The 13,825-nt window shown below is 44.6% G+C and overlaps 1 protein-coding gene across 8 annotated transcripts in view; it reads right to left on the bottom strand.

Moving 5' to 3' along the window:
- Positions 1 to 13,825, bottom strand: part of Nfrkb (nuclear factor related to kappaB binding protein) — a 35,569-nt gene that overhangs the window by 1,631 nt on the left and 20,113 nt on the right. For all 8 annotated transcript variants that reach the window (XM_036192608.1, XM_036192612.1, XM_036192611.1 and 5 more), the window contains exons 17-24: positions 13,113 to 13,219; positions 11,593 to 11,716; positions 11,024 to 11,103; positions 10,671 to 10,888; positions 10,297 to 10,567; positions 9,233 to 9,445; positions 5,789 to 6,556; positions 1,077 to 1,183 (exon numbers count right to left, since the gene is read on the bottom strand). In XM_036192608.1, coding sequence (XP_036048501.1) covers positions 1,077 to 1,183; positions 5,789 to 6,556; positions 9,233 to 9,445; positions 10,297 to 10,567; positions 10,671 to 10,888; positions 11,024 to 11,103; positions 11,593 to 11,716; positions 13,113 to 13,219 — 1,888 coding nt within the window. The remainder of the gene's footprint in view (positions 1 to 1,076; positions 1,184 to 5,788; positions 6,557 to 9,232; positions 9,446 to 10,296; positions 10,568 to 10,670; positions 10,889 to 11,023; positions 11,104 to 11,592; positions 11,717 to 13,112; positions 13,220 to 13,825) is intronic.

Below are 13,825 nucleotides of genomic sequence, written 5' to 3'. Positions count from 1 at the left end.
GTAAAAACCTCAGCATTCTGGATTCAAATGTAATCTCATACTAAGGCTACCTTTCTTCTAAACTCTTATATTTTGCATGGCAGGAGCCTCCATAGTGGACAACATGGCCTAAACTCTGTACTCTGCCCCGGAAGAGGCAGGCACTGCCAGGAAGCATGTGTCCCTGGCAAGAAACTCTCACAGTTGGACACATGGGAACCAGCACTGAGAGCACTACAGAGTACAGGTGTGAGCCAGCCTCAGTGTAGAGGCCATCTAGTGAGACCTCACTCAGGGTCAGAGAGTCTGGGCTTGCTTTACCCATAATGGGATGATCTGGCCATAGGCATGGTTACCAGGTGTTTGAAAGGTCTACACTTGGCTGTATAATGTGCTTTGATCTTGTAAAGGTGGGGTCTTTTGTCTCTCCCCTTGTCATATTATAAAAAGCCCTTTTGAATAAAGGACTGAGCAACTAGGTATTGACCCAGAGCCCCCCCCGAAGCTATCCTGTGTCTCTGTCTTTCTTACCATCTCTTTCTATCTTTCTTCCTAATTTTCTTCATTCCTCTTTCCTAAGAACCCTTCAATAGGTGGGAGCAGGGCAGAGGTGGACTCCAGAAAAATCCCACACCTCAGCAGCCAAGAAAACTCTTAGGAAAGAAAAAGGCCATCCCCACAGCCCTGAACAGCTTCATCATGACTAAGAATGCCAGAATGACTGCATCAGCCTTACAGCAGGGCATGAAGAAACCAGCATTCACCAAGCTGTCTTAAGCTCAGGCTCAAATATCAAAGGAGGATCCTTTGATCCTCCAACTTCCTCCAGCCATCCCAACTTCCTCCAGCCATCCCACCCAACACTCTGCATCTTCCTCATTTTCTATTACTCAATATATTACTGTTTTATTACTCCTGCTGTATTCCTCTCCCTGCTCTATAATATAAACTGGACACAGAATGGCTCCTTTATGCCTTAATCATTGCATTCCAAAATAGTACTGGGAATCCGATGTGTATTACTGATGAAAATGTCAGGTGTCAACCATCTTTCCGTTCTGCAACAACTGCATTTGCTCCTCCACAACAGCACTCACTTGGCCCCAAGGTTGCCTTTGATGATGGGGGCTGTGACCACACTCTTGCCCTTCATTGGCTGGCTAATCACAGACAGAGGAACTGTGATCCTTGTAGGCAGTTTCCCCTACAAAGAAAACAATCAGCTTTTGTGAGCTAGAAAGAGATACAGCAAAACAGGTAGTGCCCATAGAGAAGCCAGAGCAGTATAAACACCTCCAATCCCCATTCCCCCAAGGATTCCAATATTACTTCAGTCAGAACCCAAGTAATTCCAGTAAACGTGCTTACAAGTTAAGTTACATGTCACTTTGTTCCACTACCTAAAGAACAGCAACTGCCTGTTTGTCACAAGGGGCTCAAGCTCCAAGTTTGCCTTAAGTCTCAGAAGACTTTGGATTTGGGAGTTGGGGAAAATGGGACTTGAGACTAAGTCTCTCTACATAGCCCAGGCTGTCCCTCAATTCAGTCTTCCTGCCTCAGCTTCTAATGCTAGGATTACAAGAATGCACCACCCACTCAGCTAAGGGACCGGAACTTTTGAACAATGCCGGAAACTGCATTTTGTGTTGTGTGTGTAATTAGGAGCATCTGGGGATGGGGGGGGGGCAATATTATAGTTTAAATATAAAATGTCCCCCACAGGCACATATACTGACTAATTTAGAAGATTGCAGAATCTTTTAAATCTTTTAAGAGGTGAGTCTCGCTGGGAGAAACCAGGAGTGTGCTTTTCAGGTTACGCCTGACTCCCTGGCACCTGCTTCACTGACGCTTCTTCTCGTGAGGTTGAACAGCCACTGAGACAGGCCCCCACCACTATGACTTTCTGCCCGACCACTGGCCCCGAATCAACAGAGCTAGACTGGGGCAGAGACCTCTGCAACTATGACCCTGAGTTAATCTCTCCCTCGTTTACAACAGGTATTTTGTCAGAGCAATGTAAAATCTGACTAATAAGAGTACAAGTCTTTATAAAAGCTTTTTATTAATCTTATGTGTTTTACCAATGTGTGTGTATATGGAGTACATGTGTGCCTCATGCTAGTGGAAGCCAGAGAGGACACTGAACCCCCTGAAATTTGAATTATGAATGGTTAAGAGCCACTGTATGGATGCTGGGTCCTCTGCAAAAACAAATGCTCTTAACACAAGCCATCTCTCCAGCTCCTGGGTATGATTCTTTCCTTTCTTCCTTCCTTCCTTCCTTCCTTCCTTCCTTCCTTCCTTCCTTCCTTCCTTATTTATTTGTTTTTTTTGTTTTTTGTTTTTCGAGACAAGGTTTCTCTGTGTAGCTTTGCGCCTTTCCTGGATCTCACTTGGTAGCCCAGGCTGGCCTCGAACTCAGAGATCCACCTGCCTCTGCCTCCCGAGTGCTGGGATTACAGGCGTGCACCACCACCGCCCAGCGGTATGATTCTTTATATACTGCTGGATTTGCATGAACTTCTCTATCTAGAGTCATGAAAGCTGTTGGTCTACAGCTTTGCTTTACTGCAATGTCTACATCTGGTTCTGGTATAAGGATGACGTAGACCTCACAGATAAATAAATCCATGGCTTCTACTTATAGAAGAAAACTGAGACTATTGTTACATTATTTCTTTCATAAACATCTGGTAGAAGCACCAGTGCAAACTCTTTAACCAGTTACATTTCCTATAGAAAGTATTAGCTCAATTTATGAGAAATAAGTCAAGTGAAATTACCCACTCCTTCTTTATGTGACTTTTCATACCATGGAAACAAACACCCCTTACCCGAACCACAAAGTGTGTGTTCACTTGGCAGTCCTAGATTCTAAGCCTCTTGGATTGGTGAATCCTATTTGTCTGGGTATCCACAACACATGATATAGTGCTGGACACTCAGCAACTATATGGTGAGGAAGGACAGAGAACCTCTAGAGTTAAAGAAAAAATGGACAGCACCCCAGAGGGATGTAGGCTCACAGAGATGGGATGCAGTACAATCTGATAAGAACAAGTCACACTTCTCCAGAGATAAGAGAGGTTAGTTAGGGGACACTAGTAATAAAATCAGCCAAGTTAAAAAAAAAAAAAATCTAACTTCAAAGTTAGGCCCAAGAAGAGAAAGAAAAGAGAGAGAGTGTGTGTCCATGTGGGAATGCAGAGGTCAAACATCCCACTGCACTAGAGGCAAGAAAACAGTCACTATAGCACCCACTCTTAGGTGCCTAGTTTCTGATACTTGGTTAGTGATAAAACTACCCCTCCCCCAGTATTGGGATGAAACCTAAGCCTTCCACGTGCTAAGCAGGTACTCTAACACTGAGCCATACCTGCTGAATAATTTATAACCATGTGTAAATCTTACTTGCTTTTAAAAACATACAAGAGAAATGGCTAATAGAACACTTCAAAAAGGGAAGAGGGGATGACAATGGACATTTCCTATGAACAGTTATTTGTGAGTTAGAAACTCTGATACAAAGTAGCAGGTCACTACTGTTAGCCACTAAAAAGCACTTCAAGATGGTGTCAGGCAGCACGCTAGCAGGAGATAGGTAGGGCCTTTATATGGATCTGTACATAGCTATTTTCTGAAAAATGCAAAAATATCTCAGTGATCTACACTCTGAGCTTTGCATCATGATTTCAAATGACTAACAAGCTATATTTTTTCCTACACTTAAAATTTTGTGAAAATAAAGGTTATTATTTTTCACCCTGATAAAGAAGGCACAGACACAAAACCTTAAAACCATAAAAGAAAACACTGGGAAAAGTAATCAGAGAAAACTAAATACTTGGTTAAAAGATACAGACAGACCAAGCGGTGGTGGTGGCGCACGCCTTTAATCCTAGCACTGGGAAGGTAGAGGCAGGTGGATCTCTGTGAGTTCGAGGCCAGCCTGGTCTACAGAGTGAGTTCTAGAACACCCAGGGCTACACAGTGAAACCCTATCTCAAAAAAACAATGCAATAAAAAAGACGACAGACCAAAGCAGGCTTGGTGACAATCCCAGCACCCAGAAAGCTAAGGGGGTCTTGTCCCCATAGCGGGTTCCATGCCAGTCAGGGACACAGCAAAATCACCAGGAAAGAAATGAACAAAACCAAAACCCAAGATACAATTGAAGGGAAGGGGCTGGAGAGATGGCTCAGCAGTTAAGAGCACCGGTTGCTTTTCCAGAGGACCTGGGTTCAATTCCCAGCACCCACATGGTGGCTCACACCTGTCTATAACTTCAGTTCCAGAGCTTGACACCCTCACAAAGACACACACGCAGGCAAAACATCAGTGAATATAAAATTTAAAAAAATAAATCAATATAAAAAATATACTTTTTCCTTGCAGTACTAAAGCTAAAAACCAGAGCCTTGAGCCTGCTAAGCAACTATTCTACCACTGAGCTACATTTCCAGTTCCAAACTGAAGAAAATATTTTCTATGCACATAACAACATGCAGCCAATATTCTTTTGGGGAGCACAATTAGCGTGTCAAAACTTTCAATAGGTGTATCTTTGAGACTCAGTTATCTATGCTTCAGAAATACTTAAAAAATACTTGAACTAGAGCATTGCTGTGGCACTGGCGGCAGTGAAAACAGACCCCTAAACAGAAGCTCTCCTATGTGTTACTACATCACTAAAAAGGACATGGTCAATATCTGAGCATGGCCTACAATGATCCCCAAGACAGTCTTAACGAGGTGTATATACAAAGAGTGTTCAGGAAAAGGGCTAGAAGGATAAATACATTATTCATTTAGCCTTATAAAGACAGAACAGCAGAAGGTAAAGAAAATTTTGTATTTTACCCTATACTTCTGATATTATTCTTTATGGTGTTTTTTGTTTTGTTTTGTTTTTGTTTTTTGTTTTTCAAGACAGGGTTTCTCTGTGTAGCTTTGCGCCTTTCCTGGAACTCGCTTTGGAGACCAGGCTGGCCTCGAACTCACAGAGATCCACCTGCCTCTGCTTCCCAAGTGCTGGGATTAAAGGCGTGCGCCACCACCGCCCGGCTTATTCTTTATGTTTTAAGGACAGATGGACACACACACACGCTATACTTTTCTAAATTGTATTCCAAAAGCAAACAACCCAAATCTCTATGTCAAATGAGTGCTATGGACAGACAAGTTTCTTAGTTGTCAGTCTCCTAAGGGGCAGGGGTTGAACCTGAAGAACTTTCCCAGGCTGGCTTTGGCAGTGCATACCTGCAATCCCAACACCTGCCAGACTGAGAGAGGAAGAGTGATGAATGAGGAGTGGGAGTCAGGACCAGCTTAGGCACCTAACAAATTCTAAGCCAGCCTGGGCTATGTAGCAAAAGCCTGTGTTCTGGCTAGTTAGTTGTATGATCACTTGATACAAGCTAGGGTCATCCAAAAGGAGGGAACCTAATTGAGAAGATGCCTCCAAAGATCCAGCTGTAGGGCATTTTCTTAATTAGTGATTGATGGGGGAGGCCCCAGGTTCTATAAGAAAGCAGGCTGAGCAAGCCATGAAGAGCAAGCCAGTAAACAGCACCCCTCCATGGCCTCCACAACAGCTCCTGTCTCCAGGTTCCTGACCTGCTTTGAGTTCCTGTCCTGGCTTCCTTCAATGATAAACAGCAATGTAGAAGTGTAAGCTGAATAAACCCTTTCCTCCCCAACTTGCTTTTAAATAGATCAACAGAAACCCTAATTAAGACACCCATCTCCTTCCAGAAAATAGTTTCCTGAGCAGAGGGCTAAAATCTTTACCATCGATATTACTCACAGACTGGGATGTGGACACAACTGTAGTGTTAACAGGGACCTGTCGCACAGTGGGGGCTCCAGTCCCGATGCTGATGGGGGTGCTTGTTGCCCCAGAAGCCACAGCCACAGTCTTAGAAACAGTGGCATTTATACTGGGCAAGGACACCGTTGAAGAATGGACAGTTCCAGACCCACCAGCAACAGAGGCTCCTTGCTTTGCATGTGCTGCAACAGTAATGGTCTGGCCTGCTTTAGGAGGCATCACTCCCAGACCCTGTACAATGCGGATTGTGGCAGCAGGTTTTGCTTCTGAAGAGGCCACTGTGTTCTTTCCCTTCTGATCTGCCACACTCACACCAAGAGCTGGCATCAAGCGAAAAGCTGAATTCGAGGTTTCTGTTGGCTTGAGATCAGGAGTTACTTTGACCACGGTAGTACCTGCTGGAGCGGATGAAGCAATACTGGCTGAAGGAGCCTTGGCAGGGCTGTCAGCTGCATGGACAGGGTTGGAAGTGACATGTAAGGTAGCCGATATGCCTTTGCCTGCAGTGCCACTTCCCGTCCCAAAGAGGTCCTGAGTCAATTTGACAGTGGTAACCTGAGACTTGGCCAATGTGGCCATCATGTCCGGAGTGATTCTCAAAACAGTCTGGCCCTTGGCATCTGTGGTGATGGAAGAGGGTGGCAGGCGCAGTACATCCTTACCCTGGATACGGAAGTTAGTGGCTGTGAGTGGAATGCTGTTGCCTGTCTGGGGCTTCACACCAAGCTGCCCAGTGATTGACACCTGGATGGGGAAATACAGTACCAATGAAAAGATTCACAGTGCTAATCTGGTGTCATAGATTAGGCAAACCTCCACTCATAGGCATACACTTCATGTATCTTTAACTTTTTATTTTGAAAAATGGTAAACACAAACAAAAGTAAAGAAGAATGTAACAAACCAGCTTCAAATGTAATGACTTTGTCAATCTTATTTATCTATCCTTTCCTGACTTTAGGAAGGAATGGGAGAGATTGAGCTGGAGTTTTGGCAGAGCTGCCAGCAGTACAGGTAAGCTGGGACTGAGGCATACCTTTACAAAGGGTGCTAGAAAGTAAATCCAAGGCCTCACCACTGAGCTACACCACCCCCACAAGAACTGGAATACTTTAAAGTAAACCAAGATACATTATTTTGTTGAATACACACATGCATGTGTGCGTGCGCATGTGTGTATGTAACTTATTAGCAAAGGATTTGGGGGTTTTGTTGGTTTTTTTGTTTTTTGGGTTTTTTTTTTTCCCCCAGTTTTTTGAGACAGGCTTTCTCTGTGTATCCCTGCCTGTCCTGGAACTTGCTCTGTAGACCAGGTTGGCCTTGAACTCAGAGAGATTCACCAGCCTCTCCCTCCCTAATGCTAGGATTAAAGGCCTGGCACACAGGATTTCTTTTTAAGCTGAAAACATTATTATTCATTAGGGGGGGGGGGGGGGCTGGCGGCGGTGCACACCTTTAATCCCAGCACTTGGGAGGCAGAGTTCCAGGCCAGCCTGGTCTACAGAGCAAGATCCAGAACAGGCACCAAAACTACACAGAGAAAACCCTGTCTCCAAAAATAAAACAAAAAAACAACCCCCCCACACACACAAAACACACAAACAACAACAACAAAACATTACATCACTACGTAGCAAGTACTGTCAGCACCTCTGATTGTCACCATCCCCACGCCACCCTCTTGTATTTCAAACCCATCTACTTCAAACCCATCTACTTACAGTTATTCCACCTGTTTTAAGCAATGGTGTGGTACACTAGCTCCGAGAAGGGGCCCTGGAGTCAGACACCTTGGGTTCATCAGTACCAGCTTCACAGTACCCAACATGTAATAGCTTGACTCTTTGGTCTACTCAAGCCTTCCTCTTGGTGGCCCTTCTACTGAACCACTACCATAGAAAGCAAATACAGATGATACTGGCCATCCAAAAGAACAAAAACAAAACCAAAAAAACTCGTCAAATCTGATTGCTTCATAATTCATCTGCACACAACACTCCAGTCCAAATTCTATGCTGTCTTCAGAAGCAAACTTTCTTTTTAAATGACTCACCTGACATTCCCTTTTAACAATGCAGATCCTGGTCCCAGTCCCATCTATTCAATAGCTATACACAGTTGAGTCTCGTCCATACTTTTTACCATACCCCATACAGGTAGGTACTGTCCAATCTTCTGGAATACACTAAGTCTGTGTGTCCTACATTCTCCACACTCCCTCTTTACTTTACTCCCTCAGTAAATGATACCACTATACCTAACCACTCCATCCAGAGCCCACGGGAACACGTCTTTTAGACTCACATTCAAGCTACCAGCAAACCCCACAAGCTATATTCCCGGCTTACCACAGCTAACAAGCACCTTCCACACCTCTCACCTGGGCTGCTGCAGCTGCTCTACAGTCTTGCTTTCATTCTTGTTCCCAAAATGCACTATATCCAGTAGCTAGGGCTTAACTACAAACCAGGTCAGGTAACTGAGGAGTCCACATCTGCCTGTGCTTCATCGTCACATTTAAGTCAGAAGCAAAGCTCAACATACCGTACGTAACCACTGCCAACCGCACCAAATGCACTGCTTGTACACTAAGCTTCAGCCACAATGGTTTTACTTGTCACTTCTCACAAGTTTTCCTGCTATAAGACCCTCAACTTCAGGTCTACATATGTAGCAGTTTATCTCCAGGTTACCACTACATGGCATAGCAACTTCATTCATCTCCTTCAAATGTCATTCTCCAGTGTTTCTTATTATCTGATGCTGACCTAGTTATTTGTCTCCTACTCCTATGACGTATGGGCTCCACAAAGGGGCTTAGTTCAGTCTGTTAACACAAGCCTAAATCCCCCAAAACAATACATAACTATTGAATAAAGTTATTGAATAAAGTGGTGGCGTACAGGGTTTCTCTGTGTAGCTTTGCGCCTTTCCTGGAACTCACTTGGTAGCCCAGTGGCTTTATTTCTTTATCTACAAAATGTTGTGACAATACCTACATACAGTGCCATAACAGACTGGCTAATGTCTATAAACCACACAGTGGAATGAAGCAGACAAGAAGTACTAGGTGTCAATTGGCTTCACAATTTTTTAAGTGCAAAGATCACACTTGCATATTCACAGCCAAGAAAGAACAAATGTATATTCCACCTTTACAAGAGACAAAATTTCTGAAAAATAGGCCATGGGAACTAACTACACAAACCCAGGAAAACTGCAACATAAATCTAAACCCAGCTACAAAATATTGAATGTAAAGGCTGCCTTTGGGGTGGGGGCACTCACCTGATAATCTCCAAACCATGAGTCAAAGACAACAAACCCTTCTCCACAGGCAACAAAGTTGTTCAGGATCATCTCATACCATCAGTCCTTTGCTTCAGCTTTAGGACACCACTCAGAGTCAGGTCCACATACCTGCTTGATGATGTTCTGTCCTGTGACATTCTGGATGACAGCTGTCGTGGAGGCACTTGGAGCAGAGTTCCCGGGAGAACTCATGGCTGGCTTGCTCACTGGGCTGACCGCAGCAGGGAGATTCGTCACTGTAAGACCTGTCTGCCCAGGTCCAGGCCGCTGCACAGAAGCCGCTGCAGCTTGCCCCTTGACTGGAACAGTTGCCACAACTGCCTAGTTCAAGAATGTGAAGTCAAGAATCCATTTAGACACCAAAATGGGACCATCCAGGCAAGCAAGGACCCTGCACAACTCCACACAGAAAGCATTCTCTCTCCCTCTCTTTCCCTCCCTCCCCCCTCCCTCTCTCTCTTCCCCCCCTTCCTCTCTCTATTTATTTTTGGTTTTCCCGAGACAGGGTTTCTCTGTGTAATTTTGGTGCCTGTCCTGGATCTCACTCTGTAGACCAGGCTAGCCTCAAACTCACAGAGATCTGCCTGGCTCTGCCTCCCAAGTGCTGGCTGGGATCAAAGGTGTGTGCCACCACCGCCTGGCCAGAATGCATTCTCAAAGTACCATTGCTATCAGAGCCTAAAGCTCACCATGCCCTGGAATGCACACTGCATTTCTTATATTTGTATAATGTTCACAATGTTTTACATTTAACATTTTATTTCTATATACTGAAGACAACTGTGATTCTTCCATTTTATATATGAGAGGAAAATGAGACAAAAAACGTGAATCTTTCTAAGTCAAACAAATGATCAGTGGCATAGCTAAGACAAAGGAAATTTGGAAGCACAAGCTTTGAAATTTCATTCCACTTCTACAGGGTCTCGATATGAGAATCAAGATCTTATTTCCAACAGGCAAAACAGAGTACCTAAAAGTACTTTTCTAGCTTTGAACATTTCCCTTGAAGCTTTGAATATTAAATGAGTTATATCAAAGAGCTTCATCATCAATACCAACAACATATGACTTCTAGGTCTTCCTCAAGCTCTACCTGTATGAGTCACTAACTAGCCCACTTCTAGGTCTACGTAGTCCCTGTAACCTAATCACATGCAGCATCTACTTACCTGGGGTACTACTTTGGTTTGTGTAGCAGTAACTGGCACACGGATCTGTGGTCCGGCTGGCATCTGTGGTAGTGTCTGTGCTGGCCCTACTGACTGCTGGGAAACAGCAGGAAGGCTGGGCTGGGCTACCACCCGAACCTGGGGCAGTCCGGCTGAGCTGGAGTGGCTCACAACCCGAGCAGTGGGTTGAGAACTGGGTGGAGTCTGGATGGAAGCTGGGGAAAGCATCGTTCCTAGCTGTGGCATTGTTGGTGAGGACACCAGAAGAACACTGTGAAAAATCAAGCGGAAAAAAATCAAAACACAAACATTCAGTACACACATACAAAAAGACTCTGGCAGGAAAGAACAAGAGAAGAACCACGGGTGCTTACCCTGAACTTGACTTAGCTGGTTCGGACACAGTGGTAGAGCCACTTTTGTTCACTGCTGACACAGGTGGAGGAGAGATGGGGGTGGTGGGCAATGCTGGCGTGGTGGGGGTTACAGGCGTAACTGGGGTAGGTGGCATGCTGGAGTCACTGAGGCTCATCTGGCTTTGCTCAGAAGGGCCACTAAGGCCCTTCATGGAGCTCTCCTTATTACTGGACTTCTAGAAAAGAAACGGGATCTACCTCAGGCATCATGAGGGCTCCTGATACACTCACTGGGTCAGGTAAAAGTTTAGTGTCTATGTGGCCCACCTCATCTCAGACCTCTAAGTAAGTGCCCTCAGGAGGGAACTTACCACCTTGGGCGGTGGCTTGGGTTTTTGCTGAAGAGCTTTCCTGGCTTTAGCTGCTGCTGCTTGAGCTTGGTGAATCCGTTCTAGAAACAAGGACATGACACAGTTTAGGAAATTTCAACTTAGCGTGCTTAATGAGAAGGTCTTCATTAAACACCAAGGCCTCTCCAAGCAAAAGTTGTAATCCCATTTCTCAGGAGCCTGAGGCAGGAAAGCAGTATATTCAAGGCCAGCCCATTACACAGGATAGACTCTGTCTCTAAGCAAACAAAACAAAACAAAACAAAAAGCTGGACTTGACAATGCACAACTGTAAGCCCAGACAGAACTGGGGAGACAAAGGCAGCATCAACTCAAGTTCAAAGCCAGCCTGCCCGAAGAGCAAGTTCTACACCAACCTGGCTACACATCAAGATCCTGTCTCAAAAACAAAATAAGACAATCCAAGGTGTGTTGGTGGACTAGATTCTGCTTCCATAATCCTATCCTAACTGAATGCTAACAGAGTAATCGATCTGGAACAGAAAGGCAGATGCCCCCCATCTAGTCAGCACACTGAAGGCCTCACATACCAAACTCTTCCTCACTCCGGTCACGATGCAGGTAGATCCATAGCTTCCGTCCAATGTCATATTTCACACAAGGGTCTTTTTCATAATGCAGTCGATCCAGTGCGCCACTGACTACCGTGTTCACCTAAGAACAGAGCAAAAGGAGACATGGGACAAGTCCAACCAAGATAATACAAGTTATCTGGACTCCCATCAAACCAGTAGATGTAAGAGTCACAGAGAGTAACAGACTGGATCCCAACCTAGCTTGTCCTTCCACTGGCTCACTTGGAAAGGAATGGTGTACAGCTAAATATTAGTTCACCTTCACTGTAAACATACTGTGAACTGACTGTAGAAACCTTTCCTTTATTATAAAATAAAGAGGGCTAGAGAGATGGTTCAGCAGTTAAGAGCACTGTTGCTCTTGGTTCCCAGCACTTGTACCAGATGGCCCAACCAATGAGAACTCCAGCTCCAAGTGATCCAATGCTGTCTTCTGGCCTCCATGGTAACATACATTTACATGGCATGTGTTAATATAGACACACACACACATACACAGAAATAAAATTTTTTAAAATAAATCTTTTAAAAAACTAAGACAATTGTGAGTTACATGTGGATACCAGGAATCAAACCTGGGTCTTCTGAAGGAAGAACAAAGTTCTTACGCACTAAGACATTTTTCTACTCACTTGGTTACAGTATTTTTAATGGATTATTTTATTGTTCTTATTATGTGTATGAAGTGAGTACACTTGCCATGGTGTATATGTGAAGGTCAGAAGACAACTTTCAGAGCTGCTTCTCACCATCTACCTTGTTGAGGCCAAGTCTCTTGCTGTTTCTGCCACACTGTGTACTCCAGGCTAGCTAGTCCAGAGATTCCAGGTGATTCTCCCTTGCCTGCCTCCACCCTTACTTTAGAAGTGGGCTTAAAGATCTGTTCCTTCATCCAGCTTTATATGTAGACTCCAGGTACTGAATTCAGGTCACCAGGCTTGCACAGCAAGTGTCTTTACCCACTCAACAACCTCACTGGCCCACGGTTTTGATTTTGAGGCAGGAATCTTACTATGTTATCTAGGCTTTAAATTCAAAATCCTCCTGTTTCAGCCTCCCAAGGTAGATGGTATTACAGGTATATGCCAACATGCCTACCTAGCTTTCATTCATTCGATTTGGGTTTTTTGTTTGTTTCTTTGTTTGTTTGTTTGTTTGTTTCTTGAGACAGGGTTTCTCTGTGTAGCCCTGGCTGTCCTGGAACTCAAGAGATGCCGCTCCCTCTGCCTCCCAGGTGCTGGGATTAAATGTGCCCTCCCCCCATGCCTGACTTATTCATTCATTTATTTATGTTAACGATTTTATGTTAGGGGATGCACACAAAGCTCAGTGGTAAAGTACACTTCTGATGTGATGACCCTGGGTTCAACCCTCAGTAGCACAAGAAAAAAAAAGTGTAACTTACATTTCCTAATAGTTTTTTTTCCCAAATACATTCTGAAATGAAGCCAAGAAAAGCTATTTCTCTAACTCACCTGAGTGCTGGTAACATCTGGAGCAAGAAACTGCGAGTCCTTGAGCAGTTCACAGATCTCTGCTCGAGTGCCTTCTCCATTAGGCAGCCGAGCTGCAGCATCCCGAACTGACATCAGAAAATGCAAAATCCAGGAGTCAAGCAAAGCTTCCAATGAACTCGACATCTCCTGACCTGTTTTGGTGTGGCTGAGCTTGGTTCCTGAGCCTCAACTGACTGGCCAGGGCACACTGCCCTCTAGTGGCTATAAACATTGCACTGAACTTCCTACACTTTAAACACACCAACAGGCAAAAATAGGTCCATGGATCCCTTAAGACTTGAGTGGAGTAGTGCTCATCCCCAAATAGAACAACTATACCACATTCCCACAAGGCTCAGGGAATGTCATGAAGAATGGATGGAGAGACTTTAAGAGGTTGGGGAGGATTGCTAGGAAACAGCACCTTTGGACATGGAAGGAGCTGTATTCACGAACTCTCAGAAGCTGTGGTCACTACACAGGACCTGCACAAGAGCTACGTAGTCACTACTCCAGCATGGACAGGAGGGGCTCAAAAGATCCCACTTCTAGTTGCAAACTACAGGCAGTCATGGCAGCCAGTGGAGTAAAGTCAGTTTTCTTTGGGGGAGGGAAAGCTAGGTTCCCATGCTACACTCAAGTCCTACACCCACAACACACATACATGCACGCAGATGACACTAACGAACTCA

Source organism: Onychomys torridus, chromosome 7 (assembly GCF_903995425.1).
Source record: "Onychomys torridus chromosome 7, mOncTor1.1, whole genome shotgun sequence".
NCBI classification, from domain to species: Eukaryota; Metazoa; Chordata; class Mammalia; order Rodentia; family Cricetidae; genus Onychomys; species Onychomys torridus.
The sequence above is the reverse complement of the archived record's forward strand: the minus strand, read 5'-3'. Positions and strand labels throughout refer to the sequence as shown.